A 15883-nucleotide genomic window follows, 5' to 3' on the forward strand; every position below is an offset into this window, starting at 1 on the left:
TGGCAGGAGACTTATTTTGTCTCGCCCATTTACTTGGGACATGGATTATGATATCTGGACTTATGGGACTGTTTTGTCTCGCCCATTTACTTGGGACATGGATTATGATATCTGGACTTATGGGGCTGTTTTGTCTTGCCCATTTACTTGGGACATGGATTATGATATCAGGACTTATGGGACTGATTTGTCTCGCCCATTTATCTTGGGACATGATTATGATATTTGGACGTATGGGATTGTTTTTGGCTCGTCCATTTATCTTGGGACATGATTTTGATATTGGTATTATGGAGACTTATTTAGTCTCGCCCATTTCTTTGGGACATGGATTCTTCAGTTATACTGGATTTTTGAGACTGTCTCGTCTCGCCCAATCGATGGGACATGATTATATCTTGAATATACGACTTGAAGCTTAAAGTTGCGGACAACTTTTAAGAAGTTGGGGAGGATGTCACCAGCCTGGACATTTCCCAGTCTGAAAGGGGTCTGGTGGACTCCAGGATGTTTAAATATTTGGAAAGTACAAACTTTGGGAATGGGGGATTATCCTAGAATACAAAGGACCACACTCCTAAAATTTAGGAGAGTTGCTATTTTTGGCCCGACTCTGATGGAAATTCTGTTCGCGTCATTACATCTGGAATTGAGCAGATACCAAGAGTTGGCAAAGTGCCTATGACAGAATGTCTACCAGTTGGGATATTTTTAGAGGTAAAGATTATGGAAGGACCAATCTCTTAGATTGGGACATGTGGCAAGAAAGTGGACCAAAGTGAGACAAGTGGCTTGACACTTGTTAGAAAAAGGGATCAAAGTGAGACAAGTGGCCTCACACTTGTCACTTCAGCTATTGTGTGGCTCTCCACTTGTCATCGTAGCCTTCTCTTGCCATTTTAGCTCATGGGAGGCCCAAATCTATAAATTGGAGCCCTCTCTCTTCATTAATGGAGGCGCTCTTGCTGCACACTAGCCTCTACCACCGTTGAAGCTTCCCTAATGATGGCTACTCTCTTTCTCTCTCTCTTGAAGGCTGCCCATGAAGAATACCGGCTCTTGGAGACTGTTTTGGAGGCTTCCATCGCGAAGAAATACTGAAGGCAAGGGTATTTAATCATTTATTATGATTTCTAGCCATTGTACTCGTTGCACCAGCATTTGTACTTGTTGTACCTATTGTACCAGCCATCGTATCGGTTGTACCAGCCACTGTACTTGCCACCGCACCGGCTATACCAGCCATTGTACCTGCTGTACTAGCCATTGTACCTACTGCACTAGTCATTGTACCTATTGTACCAGCATTTGTACTTGATGTACTTGTTGTACCAGCCATCGTACCGACTGTACCGGCTGAATGGAGAGTTATACTTGCTGTACCCTTTCTATTGCATGAAGACCCGTGGTTTTTGGGGAAGAATCAGTACCCACACGGAGGTATATGGATTATATTGTTGGCTCGGCATTTCTGCAGCCTATGTTCCGACTTGGTTGCCTCGTGTTGGGCTGTGTTATGGCATTTGTATATGGATAATCCGGCATCTCCCGTGGGGAGAGTAGGGTCCTCAAAGCTTGTACATGATATTATTCTCCTTGGGTAATAAAATACTCCAAGGGGGGGTCGGCCCATTCCGGCCTCTATGCGGTGTCACACGTGCAAGCTCCATTTTCAGCATTTGTGGATGTTTTGTCCAGCTTTATGTTTTATGCAAAGTGATGATGGATATGTGTTAAGGCTGTGGCCATGTTTAAATGTTTTAATATGCATTGATGGTATCAACAAGTGTGTCAAAGGCCCTAGTCCCACGGGCACCCACCGCGAGTTTCATCACGTTCCTTCCCTCTTCTTCTCCTGCCGCCCTCCTTCCCATTTCCATTTTTTGCTACTTCTCTCACCTCTAATCCTCCTTCCTTCATTCTCTTCTTCTCTCCTCTTCTTCTGCCTTGCACTTCTTCTCCTCTCTTCTTATTTCTTTTTCTTCATACACCATCCTTCAATGTTTTAAATCTTTCCCAATTTCTAGCTTCTCTTCTTCAATTTCTTAAGAGTCCTTGATTGAACCACTGTGGCATCTAATCAAGCAAAATTGCCATAATGCCTCACCAAAATATGCGTGAGAAGATACCTTTTCTTCATCAATACACTATGTTTTTAGATGGCTACTGTAAGGTCTTTAAGTATTTATACTTTATGAAATTATTTATTTTTTGAAATCTCGCAATTTCTTAGGCAAGAAACAAAACCCGAAAAACCTTGAAACGAAAAAAACCTTGAAATGTTTCTTGTGACTATGATGGTGATTTTGTTGATGCTATTGATGTTCATGCTTCTGCTTCTACTTTTGATGATGATGATGATGATGCTAATTTGATGGTTCTGATGAAGATGATGTTGATGACCTAACTGCTGTCCTAACTGATGATTAATCAGGGATTAATGATGTTCATGCTAAGGTTTAGTCTGGCACGGGTGTGCACATGACAAAGTAGAGAAAAGGTCTCCTTTGGATGAACATTGCTTTGACCAAGGAAAACCCCTACTACTTATCAAAACAAGCAAGAAACATAAAAGTTTTCTATCTATGGAGCTCAATATCGCTCAAGGAAACTCTAGAGAAGAACACTAAGCTTTCCGCAGATACAGGTAAGCTTTTAGAGGACTCCACTATGTACAGGTGCATAGTTGGTAGCTAGACGGATTCTCAGATACAGTTGAGAAAGGCAAACGATTTTGATGAATTGTTGAACCACTTGCAGAACCACTTGCAACTGAAGTTAGTTTTCTTTTGAGTGTCTGCTGCTCCACCTAATGGCACTCGAAACATCTGTATGGACCATCTTCTTCTTGGACTGAAAGCCTTGCTTTTGATGCTACTTGCTTGTTCTTCTGATCTTTGCATAGGGCTATTAATCTTTAATTATTTAGTGTGGTGATTTATTACCCAAGTTAGTTTAATGGTTGAATGATGATTAGGGTGGGGAGTCTCCCTGTTGGATGGGAAAGGTCCAAAGTTGTTTTGTTTGTAACTTGATTATGCTACAAGCCTTTTTTTTGGATATCTGAGTTGGGTTGTTTGTGCAGGCAGTTCCATCAATCCTAGTGAGAGAACATACCCAGAAGAAATGATACAGACTGGAATCTCCACAATCGATGTCATGAACTCCATTGCCCGCGGCCAGAAAATTCCTCTGTTTTCTGCAGCAGGTTTACCTCATAACGAGATTGCAGCGCAAATCTGCCGCCAAGCAGGCCTTGTGAAACGATTGGAGCATTCAGAAAACCTACTGGAGGTATAAGGTTAAACCCTGACTAGCTTCTGCAAGCTTATGTATAGCATTGCTTTCAACTGAAGCTAACAGTGCTTCCTTGCTCGTTTCCCCAGGATGTCCAAGAAGATAATTTTGCCATAGTTTTTGCAGCCATGGGGGTAAACATGGAGACTGCACAATTTTTTAAGCGAGATTTTGAAGAGAATGGATCCATGGAACGAGTCACTTTGTTTTTGAATCTGGTATGTTTATACCTCTTTAATAGTGTAGAGCTGAATCATTGGCTCTTAATGGTGGCTTATACAGGACATTTTAAATGCTAGTTTGGAGTTTAGGCAGTTGAAAAGAGAAAAGGGCGAGTAACTGCAGTGCACATCTCTCCATTTACATGGTCCATGTCCACATCGGGCATCCTGCTCCGCATTGTCTCCCTCGTCCCTGTCTCCACATCCACATCCACATCTCACATTCTTGTTTCCATCTCCATCTCCATCTCCATCTCCATTCTTCTCCATCCACATGTACATCGGGTGAGTTCCGAACTACACCGAATGCTCCGTTTGTTTCACCAGGAAATAGGCTAAGGAAGCATGGGCTGGCTTTCTGACTTTTCAGTTCATACAGCATTTTTAGCCGGTGAAGGCCTTCTTTACACACTTTATACTTTAAAACAGAATATAGGCTTCCCACATCAGTGTCTAGAGAGCTGATTGTGTGCAAAAATATTAAATCCCAAACACACAGATTCATGGGTTTTCCACAAACATCGACCTTCGCACTAGTTTAGTAACAGGACATAAAAGTGTTGTGGGCCTCTTATGTCCTATTAAGTGGCTACCTTTGCAGATTTTTTACAAGCCACCTATGAGGATTTTTCACATGCTATTTTTTTCCTTATGGCCGGAGTTCATCATGAAAATACACTGGTTAGATTTGATTCCTAACAAGAAAATTATAAAAAACTCTTACCATCTATATTCTTGGTATAAAAAACAAGGCCCTAAGGAGAGACAAAGCAAGTTTGAAGGAGGGTAGAGGGTCTAAATCTCAAATTTTTTGAGACCTTGGATCAAAATCCTTCTTATATAATCTAAGGGCTCTCTTTGCCTTAAAATTTGGAGAATTTGGTGATGTGATGAGTTACACAAACCCAGCTTTTCCTCTAGGCTGCTGTTTTGACGGTAAAATAGTAAACCTGCATTCCAAGAAATTTTTCTTGCCACCAGCATCCTCAATTTGAGTTCCCTCTGTATAACTGGATTTGTCTCCTCATGTTGAGTATGCTCGTAGTTTCTTTTGGAGTCCTAATTAGCTGGAATGTGGAGGCTCCAATAGCTTATTTCGGACTAATTTGAGCAAAACAAGAGCATGGAAGCTCTGAGGAAGTAGTTTGGTATGTAGATACCATTATAAACTTCCATCCATGCTTAATGAAGTTCTAGATTTAGTATGAAAAATGCATAAGCTTTTTTTAATTACTTTTAAGTCATATCTATATGTTAAGGATGGACATTCTTGTTGGAGTGGAGATCAAAGTAGCAACACACACATAGATACAGCAAGCAAGAAGAGATAGATGGAAGTACAACACTCAAAGTAGATTGATGAGAATGAGTCATGATAAGGTTACTTACACATACTCATAAGAGTGCCTACATGGGTTTCTCGCAACGGCTAATGCACTCTGGCTGTCAATGAAGATGGAGGTGGGGGATTGTTATCCAACACCAAGATTTGCCAAAAGACATGTGAGCCATATACACTCCACAGTCATTGTAAAAGCTGCCCTGTACTTAGTTTCAGAGCTTGAAGTGGCCACTTGTCGACTGCTTCTTGCTGAGCCATGATATACGTGAATCACTAATGTGAAAGCAAAAGCCACTAGTGGACACTCGCATGTCATAACATCCAACCCAATCGGAATCACTGAAAGTATACAGCTGAATATCACCTCCCTTAGCATAGCATAGAATAGGCTAAGGGAGTGAGTGCCATGTTGTAAGTATCTAAATAGCTTGCCAAAGCTTACTTTCGGGATTGTGCATAAACCTGCTTAAATGGGAGATCCCAAATTGAATGTTTGGTCTCGTATTACATAGATAGATGTGGCATCCAAGAGCCTGCTGATAAAGTGATGCATCAAATGGTTCACCTGCATCGTGGAAACTAAGCCTAGTACATGTCTCTACTGGTGTAGCAATAGGCTTACAGTCTTCAAGACCAAACCATGTAAGCAGCCTCTATATGTACTTTGACTGCAACATCATAAACTGTATGTCCAAATAATAATGTAATGAGTTGAAATTTGTCATCTCAATGACATACTTAATTCAGTCTTGAAGGTTAAAATCTTCTCCTCATTAGGGCTTGCGAGCAATATGTCATCAGCGTATACAACAATGACTAAAAAACAATCTTGACTTCTCTTGACATGGAAAGCACTCTCAGTTGGACTATTGCAAAAACCATTTGCAACCAAGTATGTGTTTATCTTCTCATACCATGCTCTAGGAGCCTGCTTAAGGATATATAAAGCTTTTCTTAACTCGCATACTTTAGATTTTTGCTCCTTCTCAACAAAACCATGAGGTTGAGATACATGTACCTCCTCATGTAAGTCACCATTCAAGATGGTAGTCTTGATATCCAACCACCAACCATGATGCACTACCAATGCAATAATACACATGATTGTAGTCATACAAGACGTGGGTGCAAAGGTCTCATCATAATCTAATGCCCTTGTCTTGAGCAGAACCCTTTGCAACAAGCCTTGCCTTGTAGCGATCAACGTTACCATCAGCTTTATGCTTAAGCTTATGAATCCACTGGCCTTTTTACTGTAAGGCAAATCTGCTAAATACCAAGTGTCATTTTTGAGGATTGAGTTGTACTCATCTTGCATGGCTTGGATCCAATGGTCATTTTCCTGTGGTTCCTCAAAGGAAACAGGTTCCTTTTCATTGCATATACTGGCAATGAGAGCATGATTCAGAAAAGAATAAGATGCATGATGAGAACTTATACGTGTCTTGCAAGGTAGGGTACTAGCTAATTTGCTGTCCCGCAATGTTTGCACCAGCCATTTTGGCATACTCTTGGATGCATGTATGCTTCCCTTTCCTCATCCACTTTATCATTCACAATTGCCCCATCAATAGGTTGATCTATGGTTTAAATTTGAGCTGATTTTTAACCGGTATGGGTTGATTTGCAGCAATCCGAGGCATCTCTGATCCTGGTATCTCATGACTCTAGAAAGTGGTCCGAAACCCTCTCTAAACAGGCAATGAAAACGGCCTCGTATCTCATAATATACTGGACAGTGACATATGTAATGTAACTGTGTCTCTGGCTCCATGTGGCACAGCTGACAAATCCTGGCCTGACCTTTTTGAGCATTCATTGTACAAAGGTAGGAGTGTATCAAAGATGTCATGTGAACGTATAGTTTGCTGTTTGTTACATAAAACAAAATTTTGTTGGGCATGTCCTTTGGCCACTAGCCTGGCCTTGTACCCGTCAATGGTACCATCAGACTTTCTTTTTAACTTGTAAATCCACTTTGTGCCAATGGGCTTCTTGCCAACAGGCAAGTCTACCAAATCCCAAGTGCTATTTTTATGGATAGAATCCATCTTATTTTGCATGGCTTGCATCCAATGCTCATTCTCATGAGTCTCTTCAAATGAATCTGGCTCATCTTCATCACAAAGTGTACTCATGCAAGCAACATCCGCGTGTTCTCTTGCATTACGTGAACCAGCCCGTGTCCTGCTACCAAGTGGAGTTGAAAGTTTGCTTTCCTGTAAAGTACGGAGCAGCCAACGAGGCACGACTCTAGCCTCCTCTGTTGCTGTCTGCTCTTGCTCCACTGCTTCCTCCACATTTTGAGGTATAATGAGCTCATTCATATGTTGATTTTGAGCACCCAAATGCTGTCCATCGGGAAAAGTTGGTGGCTGATCTGTTGAGCCATCAATTCCCAATGGGAGAAGTCCTTCAAACATGTTATGTGGGCCCGAAGGTGGCTGTCCAAAAAATTCAGCCAATGGCTGGTTTGAATTTTCAGCAAATACATCTCTGTTGTCCAAAATCTTGTGTGGAAGGATTAAAGAGACGGTAGCCTTTACTGCCACTGCTATAACCCACAAATATGCACTTAGCTGCTTTGTCATCAAGCTTACCTCTCAACTGTTGAGGTACATGTGCATAAGCTACACATCCAAAAACTCTAAAGTGATCAACTTTAGGTTTCCTTTCGTACCAGGCCTCATATGGCGTGATGGTTTTCAATGCTTTGGTAGGGCATCTATTCAACACATGTGTAGCACACATTATTGCCTCCATCTAGAATTTGTGAGGCAAGCCCTTCCCTTTAACCATGCATCTAGCCATTTCCATCAAAGACCTGTTCTTTCTCTTAGCAACACCATTTTGCTGAGGAGAAAATGGCATCGTGCATTGATGCTTTATGCCTTTTTTTTTGCCATAAATGCTTTGAAAGCAATGGACATGTATTCCCCCTCTTGATTTGTATGGAGGGTCTGCACTTTGCAACCTGTTTGATTTTCAGCTTGTGCCACAAAATGCTGAAAACATGCAAATACATCAAATTTGGCCTTCAAGGGATACACCCAAGCAAATCTGGAGTAGTCATCGATAAAGGTTACAAAGTATAGATGCTTTTTTTTTTTTTTCCGAGAAAAGATCCTTTCATTAGTTATGTAAAAAACGCCCGTAGGGCTACAAAAGAGATCTCTCCTGCTCCTAACAGTGAGAAGAGCAGTGAATACATCATGGCAGCCCGGGAGACTCTCCCTAGGTGCTGCAAAATACAAGCATCAGTCTAAAGGACTGAGCGGCTAAATCATACAATGGGGAGTATAGATGCTTTCTAAAAGATGGTGTCCGCAAAAGACCACACACATCACTGTGCACAAGCTGTAATTTCCGCACAGCCCTTGTTGTCCCATCTTTTGGGAATGCATTTGTGTATCTTACCCAGTATGCACCCTTCACATACATGTTTTGGTGGCAGCTCAACATGAGGCATATCTTGCACCATATTATGCCTTTGCAATAGCTTCAAATTGCCATAATTCACATACCTAAACTTGGCATGCCACAATTCTGCCTTGTGCATGGCAGGTGTAAGAGTGGTAACCACATGAGCCTCATGCTCTTTCTTGTCAAACCTGTCAAGCTGATATAACCCATGGTATAATGTAAATCAATCAAAGCCATCGCTTGGGCATCTCGAGTATCCCATCTCTTCCCTCCTGTGAGGGAGGAGTGGGTACTGCTACTTGTCAAGCACCACGGCGAGGCGCGTTAGGTGCTATGTCAATAGGGCGTACAATTAATACATAACCCCATAATTCTTTGGCCACAAGTAGATTTCAGACCATGAAACTCCATAGGGAGTAATTACTGCCATCCAATTTGTCCTCGTGGGACAAAATCCCGAATATATCGGTCGTATTTCCAGCCATGTGTTGAAATCTCTTGGAAGAGAGATGCACGTGCAACCAAACATGTTGTAATTAAGCACTTGCAGGCAAAATCCCAAACGCATAGGAGTGCAATGCCAAGCAACCACAAATTCTTATGCAAGTGTTTTGCTCGAATACAAGGATACAAATAAGCAATGCTGAAAATCTCCAAATTTCTGAGCACCAATGGGCTGATTTATGTGTCAATTGCACATAATTCACAAAAGTCCCAAAAATCTGCGTACCAATGAGCTTTAATTGTGCAATTAAGCACTGATTTTAAAAAACCCCCAAAGTTCTTTGTCCTCTATAATTGCAATTGTGCAAATTCTAAAAAATCTCTATGGCTTGCACCCTAATGCTGCCCTGCCCTGCCCTGCCCTGCCCTGCCTTGCCCTGCCGTGCTACCTGCACTTGAATCTTTCAATGAAGCAATAAATACAGAGAAGCCCCTTGATTTGAACCAAAAATCAGTAACTTGATTTTGAAAGGTTGCTGTGATGAGTTGGGCAGGCAGTGTCGTCTTGGCGTTGACTCTCTGTCGATGGAGTGGTTGTTGGAGATGATGATGATGGCGTAGCAGAGAGCGTCGTAGGGCACCTCCTTGTTGTGCACTGAGCGGCAATCACAACCGGGTGCTGTTGAGCTAGAACCTTGCACTGACAATGGCGTGCTGCTACAGGCAGGAGCTGGACTGCATTTGGCGAGAGCTGTAGGGTGAACCAATAGATGGCGGGAGTTTAGGCGGTGCGGGCTGTAGAAGACTCAGGTAAGGCGACTATGTCACATGCCACCTAAGCCTTGAAAATCCGTCAAATGCCACCTAAGCCTCAAGTGGGGTTGAGCGCCGCCGATGGTCGTAAGGGGCGGCGGTGGAGCCCTACCCACTAGTGCTGCCCGGAACGGGCGGCGGAGGGCCAACTGGGTGGAGCATAGGCGGCAGGGGAGGCGGACGGAATCACGCAGGGAGGCCGGACGGACTGGGACAACGGAAACTCGCAGGAGGTGACGGAATCGCGCGTGGAGAATGGGAGGTAGCCCAGCTGTGATACCACTGTTGGGTCAGGATTTGAGGGTTTCAAAGAAACCGAGAACACACAGAGATGTACACAGCAGCAAGCTCTCTCAAGAGAGGGAGAGATGATGATTGATACTCAAAGAAAGGATACAAAGATGTGGAGCAAGTGAGTTGACTCCACAATATCAAAATACACATAATAAGTGTGGCGTCCTTTCACACCTAATATCCAAGGGGAAAACCCAAAGGGAGAAAAGTGCCCTTGGTTAGCCCATGTTCACTACTCATATCATAAGTGGCATAAGTCATAGCATGTATGCCAATAGGTTCAAATCTAGGTACCAAATCGATACGATGGTTGTCAAGACGAGAGGGTGGGGGTCCGGGCAGGAGATCATCCCGCACATGATGTCCTGCAATTGCTGGAGGAGTCTTGTCATATGTGACTCTAATGGAGTAGCGGTGGATGTCGCTATCTGTTGTGGGCGGACATAGATCATGGGCGGCACACTTTGTCCCCTTTCTGATAGCTCTACTAGCTTGGAGGTGGGAAATGAGCGGAATACCTTGAATGCTCCGATCCCCACGAATGATAGTAGGCTTAGGCAAACCTTCGACGATTGTAAAGGTGTGCTGTCTCCAATTAGGAACGGGTGCATACTAGTGGAACCGCTGAATCCCTAGGCTCATGTCGCACCCGAGGAGGGGCAAGACAATGTAATCCCTCTAAAACTCGGCCTTCTGGAGTGTGAAGGTGAATTGTTAAGCTTTCTAGGTGATATGGGTACGCAGGCTAGGAGTGAACCCGTGCACATCCAAATTATAAGGCACTAGGGCACATCTCATCTTGGCGCCAAGTGCGGAGAGATGGCATCTTCAGAACTTCCCATGTTGAAGAGAATTGTTGCCCCTTTGTTGTGCCATAAGCACTAATAAGACCTTTCTGACGCTCCTCAACTCCGCCCTCTTCCTTAGCAGCTTATCATCGAATACCACTGTGGGTAGTGTTTTCAAAGCGGGCAAAAGCTGAACAACATTGGTCGTTGAGAGCAGGGCTGGAGGGGGTGGTACAGTTGTGGCGATAGCCACTGTAGAGGCTTGTTGCTTGCCTTTTTCCACTTGCCATTTGGTATAATTCTTCTTTGCATGTCCCGTGGGTAGAAAAAACAACAGTTCTCTTTGAAGTATCATTCCTTCTCATCTGATTGTAGGAATCCTTTGGTAAGGCCCTCCTTGATCTTTTCTTCAGGGGTCTTATTGTGTCCATCTTGTTGCTCCTTCCTAGAAGAAGAGCTATTCTGGCCCTTCTTCTTCTGGTATTTGTTGTTGGATGCCCCCTTACCTGCCTGTTGGTTAGACGCGTGGTTTTGCTAGGTGGTTTGCATCTCCTGCTACTAGCGATTGGAGTGGTTTTGGGCTTGCCTCCATTGAGCATCATCTTGTGGTTCTGCGCAAGAGTCAAATCTCTGTCATAACTTTGGGGTCCAAAATTTCGAACGGGGAACCGAATGTTTGGATCCATTCCCCGAATGAAATGCCTCCATTGAGCATCATCTTGTGGTTTTGCGCAAGAGTCAAATCTCTGTTATAACTTTGGGGTCCAAAATTTCGAACGGAGAACCGAATGTTTGGATCCATTCCCCGAATGAAATGAACTGCTTCAACTTCTCCTCCTTGGACTTTCCCAACTATTGAGCTGACGTGATTACTTTGTTGGAGTAGGTGAGCACATGGGAACCGTTCGGGTGAGTTTGTAGAACTCGTCCTTGAGATTTGTCTTGTACTGCGGAGGTAGAAACCTTGTCTTCAGATCGGACACGAAGGTGTCCCAATCATAGTCCGGTAAGCTAGTGTAGGAATCTGTGTGCAAATGGGACCAATGTTGCCACCAAGTGATTGCATCACTTGTGAGGTGTGGAGGCACGAGATGGACTTTATCTTGGGGGTATGTAATCTTGGAGAGTGGAAAATGGGCAACAAAGTGGTGGATGAATTGGGTCACAACTGAATGGTCACACTTGCCATCGTACTTGGTGAAGCTCGGTGAGGCACAGATGACGGTTGTAGAGGCCATGGCTGGGATTGTGGAGGACTGAGAAGGGTGGAAAGAAGTTACTAGAGTCCAGAGTGTCTGTTGGAACTGGTCTTCGGAGCTTGATGCCATGGTGAATGGGCGAGTGGTTTTTCCCGATCTCAGCTTTACCATCCACAAGATGCTCTTACCCTAGGTTGCCGGGTTGAATCACGTCACAAGCTTTGATACCAATGTAGCATACGCCAAGCTAGGACCGTGTGAAACAACGAGGCCTTCTTTAAACCTAAGTTTAGTGAGTCTTTAGCAATCCTTTAAACAACATCCATGAATTTGAAAGATGTAGTCGAGACAACACCAGATGGGGTCCCAAATTACCCATTGGAGCCCCCCTCCCCCCCCCTTTGGGGTAAAGGCATTATGCCCACCCTTATAGTGTGTACAAGCCCATAAGTTATAGTACATAGTACACTTAGTACTTTTAATGTACTAAGTGCACTATGTTTACTAGTGCAATATACATGTGTGATAGGGGAGTCACACACTCAATGCTTGAGTTGACTTATCCCCACAACTCTCTCTCTCTCTCTCTCTCTCTCTCTCTCTCTCTCTGTATGTCTCCCACTTGAAAACCTAACCCTAATTCTCCCATTCAACTGGTATCAGAGCTTGTGTTTTTTGTTTAAGCTGGCGCTCTGACTTTGAGGGATCTGCTTCCCATTGCCATGGGGCTTGAAAACCTAACAGTGTTTACGTCCTCCTGCTGCTGCCAGCAACCTTCGTTGAAGTTCATGGCATAGCTCAGCGCATCGTAGCAGAACGCAGGCGGAGCAGGCTTCCTGCAGTTCATCTTCCTTGTCTCTGCCCTCAGCTTCCTCACGAATAGCTTCCAGCGCGGAGGCTTGCAGTAGAAATCGTCGCTCGGCACGGCCTCCTCCTCCCAGAGCTAAACGCCGCCAGCTGGCAGGAGTTTAGAGCGAGTACCCGTAGCGCGAAGGGAAGGCAAGCGAGCGAAGAAGAAAAGGGCAGCGGCGCTTCACCAGCGCGCGCAACCGTGAGGAGTAGTCGCAGCGTCAACAGCCGTGAAAAGGGCAGCGGTGCTTAAGGGGAGGCAAGCGAGCGAAGAAGAAAAGGGCAGCGGCGCTTCACTAGCGCGCGCAGCCGTGAGTAGTAGTCGCAGCGTCAACAGCCGTGAAAGAAGCGCCGTTGCGGTGCGTGTACCAAGTCACCGTAAGCCGAGTGCGGAGCGAAGGCTGGTGACCCACCAGCGTGCCGGAAGCCAAGGCCAGGAGGTCCCGTCGGCCACTGCACAAACTGCGCATTTCAATCCAGCACCCGCCACGTCAACAATCAGCAGCACCAAACTCTTTGGTGCAGCCTGCAAAGCCCATCAGCAAATCTCACCTCATTTTTGCAGTAGCATCAGCACGACCCCCCCCCTTTCCTGCAAAACAAATTTTCAGAGGTACATGCTTCAAATTTTTTTTTTTGGGATTTGCAATTGAGCAGGTACAATTATCAATTGAGCAGGTACAGGTGCCAAATTGCTCAATTTTTGAGCAAAATTGGCAAAATTGGGTGACATTGGTCACAATCAGGATCAATTTGCAGGAAATTGGATGTCAAAATTTGGGGCTTTTGATGTAATTGTGCAATTGGGCAGTCATACATGTTGTATGATGTGAGCAATTTCACATTCGGGCCAAAATTGCAGGAAATTGCAGTGCAGATCAAAGGGCTTTTGTGCCGATTGGGTTGATTTGCATGTAGGCACTTGCATTTGATGCTTTGGGCAATGTGTTGATGCCTGTCAAGCACTCAATGTGCCTGTAAATCAAGGGGCTTTTATGTATTGGATGTATATGTGGCCAGGGGGAAGCATTGTGAAGACTCTGGATGCCTTCATGTGCGTTAATGTACCATGTATGATCAGAAATCGATCTTGAATCAAGGGGCTTTTCAAGATTTTATGCTTGTTGAGCTTGGCAAAGCAGCAGGCAAGACTTTTATGCCTTGAATCCTCAGAAATCAGCTTGCAGTCAAGGGGCTTTTGCCCAATTTCTGTTCGGGACTGTTGTATGCAGTGATCGGGACTGTAAAAGTCTGATTTTCACTCATTTGGACAGCCAAGAGAGCATTTATTGCTGTTGTACTTGCTGGTACAGATTTGGTACAGCTTTGTGCAAGTTTTGGCATGGTTGTACACTGATTTGAGTGAGGAAAAGGCTCATTTTCAGCTACTGTACTTGCCGGTACAGATTTGGTACATCATTGTTGAGCACCTGGTACTGTTGTACAGTACTTTGGAAGGGGGACAGAGCACATTTAAGGTGCTGTCCTAAAGCTGCAGCAGCCAGATTTTGGTGATTTCATCACATACAGTGGGAGTAGAGTTGCATTTGTGCTTCCGCAGTGGGAGATAAACTTTGGGAGAACAACTGTGAGCACTTTGTGTGCTTTTGGTGTAGTGTTTACACATCTTGCAGGGAGTCAGGCATTGACAGGTTGCATATTGCTATGGCAACCACAGGTGAGAGCTCTTCATTGCTTCACATCAAGAAGCTTGAAGGCTCACATAACTATGATATTTGGCAACCCCAGTGCTATAATGTGTTGCTCCAGAAGAAGCAGCACAAGCCTATCAAAGAAAGGGGTGTAATGCCCGCTTCTCTTACTGCTGAAGAGTGGGAAGATATGGATGAGCTAGCAAGATCCACCATCATGTTGTCTGTGTCAGACACTTTACTTTTCAGCATTCGTGAAGAGAAGACAGCTTGGGGAATGTGGCAAAGATTGCAGGACTTGTATGCCCAGCAAAGTGCCTCAAGCAAAGTGTATTGGTTGAAGAAACTCATAGGTCTTCAGATGAAAGAAGGGGCGTCTATGACAGCCCATCTAAATGAGTTTAATGGTATTGTCAGCCAGGTCATCAATCAAAAGTTGGCAATGGACGATGAGTTCAAAGCCACCTTTCTCTTATGCACTTTGCCAGAGAGTTGGGACACATTCAGGACAGCCACTAGCAATTCGAATGCTATGCTGTCATATGCAGATGTTGAGGGTGCTCTCCTTCAAGAGGAGATGAACAGGAAAAAAAACTTTGTTGGAAAGTCCAATGCAATGAATGCACGTGGGAGATCCCAGCAAAGGGGTAAAAGCCAAGAACGGGGAAGAAGCCAGTCCCGCTCCAAAAAGGACTTGGAATGCCATTATTGTGGCAAGAAGGGACACATCAAAAAGCAATGCTACAAATGGAAGAATGATCAAAAAGAAAAGGGCAAAGGAAAAGACAAAGACAAAGATGAAGCCAAAGATGCAAAGCCAAAGGGCAAAAGTGGAGTCAAGATTGAAGAAGTCAATGTGTCACATGCAGGTGACAGTGAGGATGAAGTCCTATTCACGTCTTCACTTGATGCCCCTTCACTTCTTGCAGGAGATGGTCATGGTATGCACTCATGGATCATTGATTCAGGTGTCTCCTTTCATGTCACAGGTTGCAGAGACTTGTTTGTCAGGTATACTGCTGGCAATGAAGGAGTAGTTTATTTGGGTGACAACCATGCATGCAAGATTCTTGGCAGAGGTGATGTGAGGCTTGTGTTTTCAGATGGCTCACAGCTTATGCTCCATGATGTCAGGCATGTGCCTGAGATCAAGAAGAACCTGCTTTCTACTGGACAGCTTGATGATGCTGATTATGTTACCACATTTGGTCGTGGAAAGTGGAAGATTAGTAAGGGCTCACTGGTTGTTGCCAGAGGCTCTAAGGTGGACACTCTTTACTTCATGCATGCAGGTGTTTGTCACATGAGTGTCAAAGGAATGGAGCAATTGTCTCGTTTGGGTTACTTGCCTTCTCTAAAGTTTTCAAGTTTTCAGTTTTGTGAGCATTGTATATATGGCAGGCAACTCCAGTGCCCCCACAAGAAAGCTCTTGGACAGAAAGATGCTCAGTTAGAGCTTGTGCATACAGCTGTATGTGAGATGCCTCAGCTTTCTTTGGGAGGGGCAAAATATTTTGTGTCTTTTATTGATGATGCCACACGCAAGGTGTGGGTCTATCCT

General features: G+C 44.3%; 1 protein-coding gene across 1 annotated transcript in view; it reads left to right on the forward strand.

The window, feature by feature from the left end:
* Positions 1 to 15883, forward strand: part of LOC147630696 (V-type proton ATPase subunit B 2) — a 41655-nt gene that overhangs the window by 16477 nt on the left and 9295 nt on the right. Inside the window, exons 7-8 of the mRNA XM_086810657.1 lie at positions 3086 to 3294; positions 3387 to 3515. Coding sequence (XP_086666783.1) covers positions 3086 to 3294; positions 3387 to 3515 — 338 coding nt within the window. The remainder of the gene's footprint in view (positions 1 to 3085; positions 3295 to 3386; positions 3516 to 15883) is intronic.

Source organism: Cibotium barometz, chromosome 16 (genome assembly GCF_041138505.1).
Source record: "Cibotium barometz isolate CiBa-2024 chromosome 16, ASM4113850v1, whole genome shotgun sequence".
NCBI lineage: Eukaryota > Viridiplantae > Streptophyta > Polypodiopsida > Cyatheales > Cibotiaceae > Cibotium > Cibotium barometz.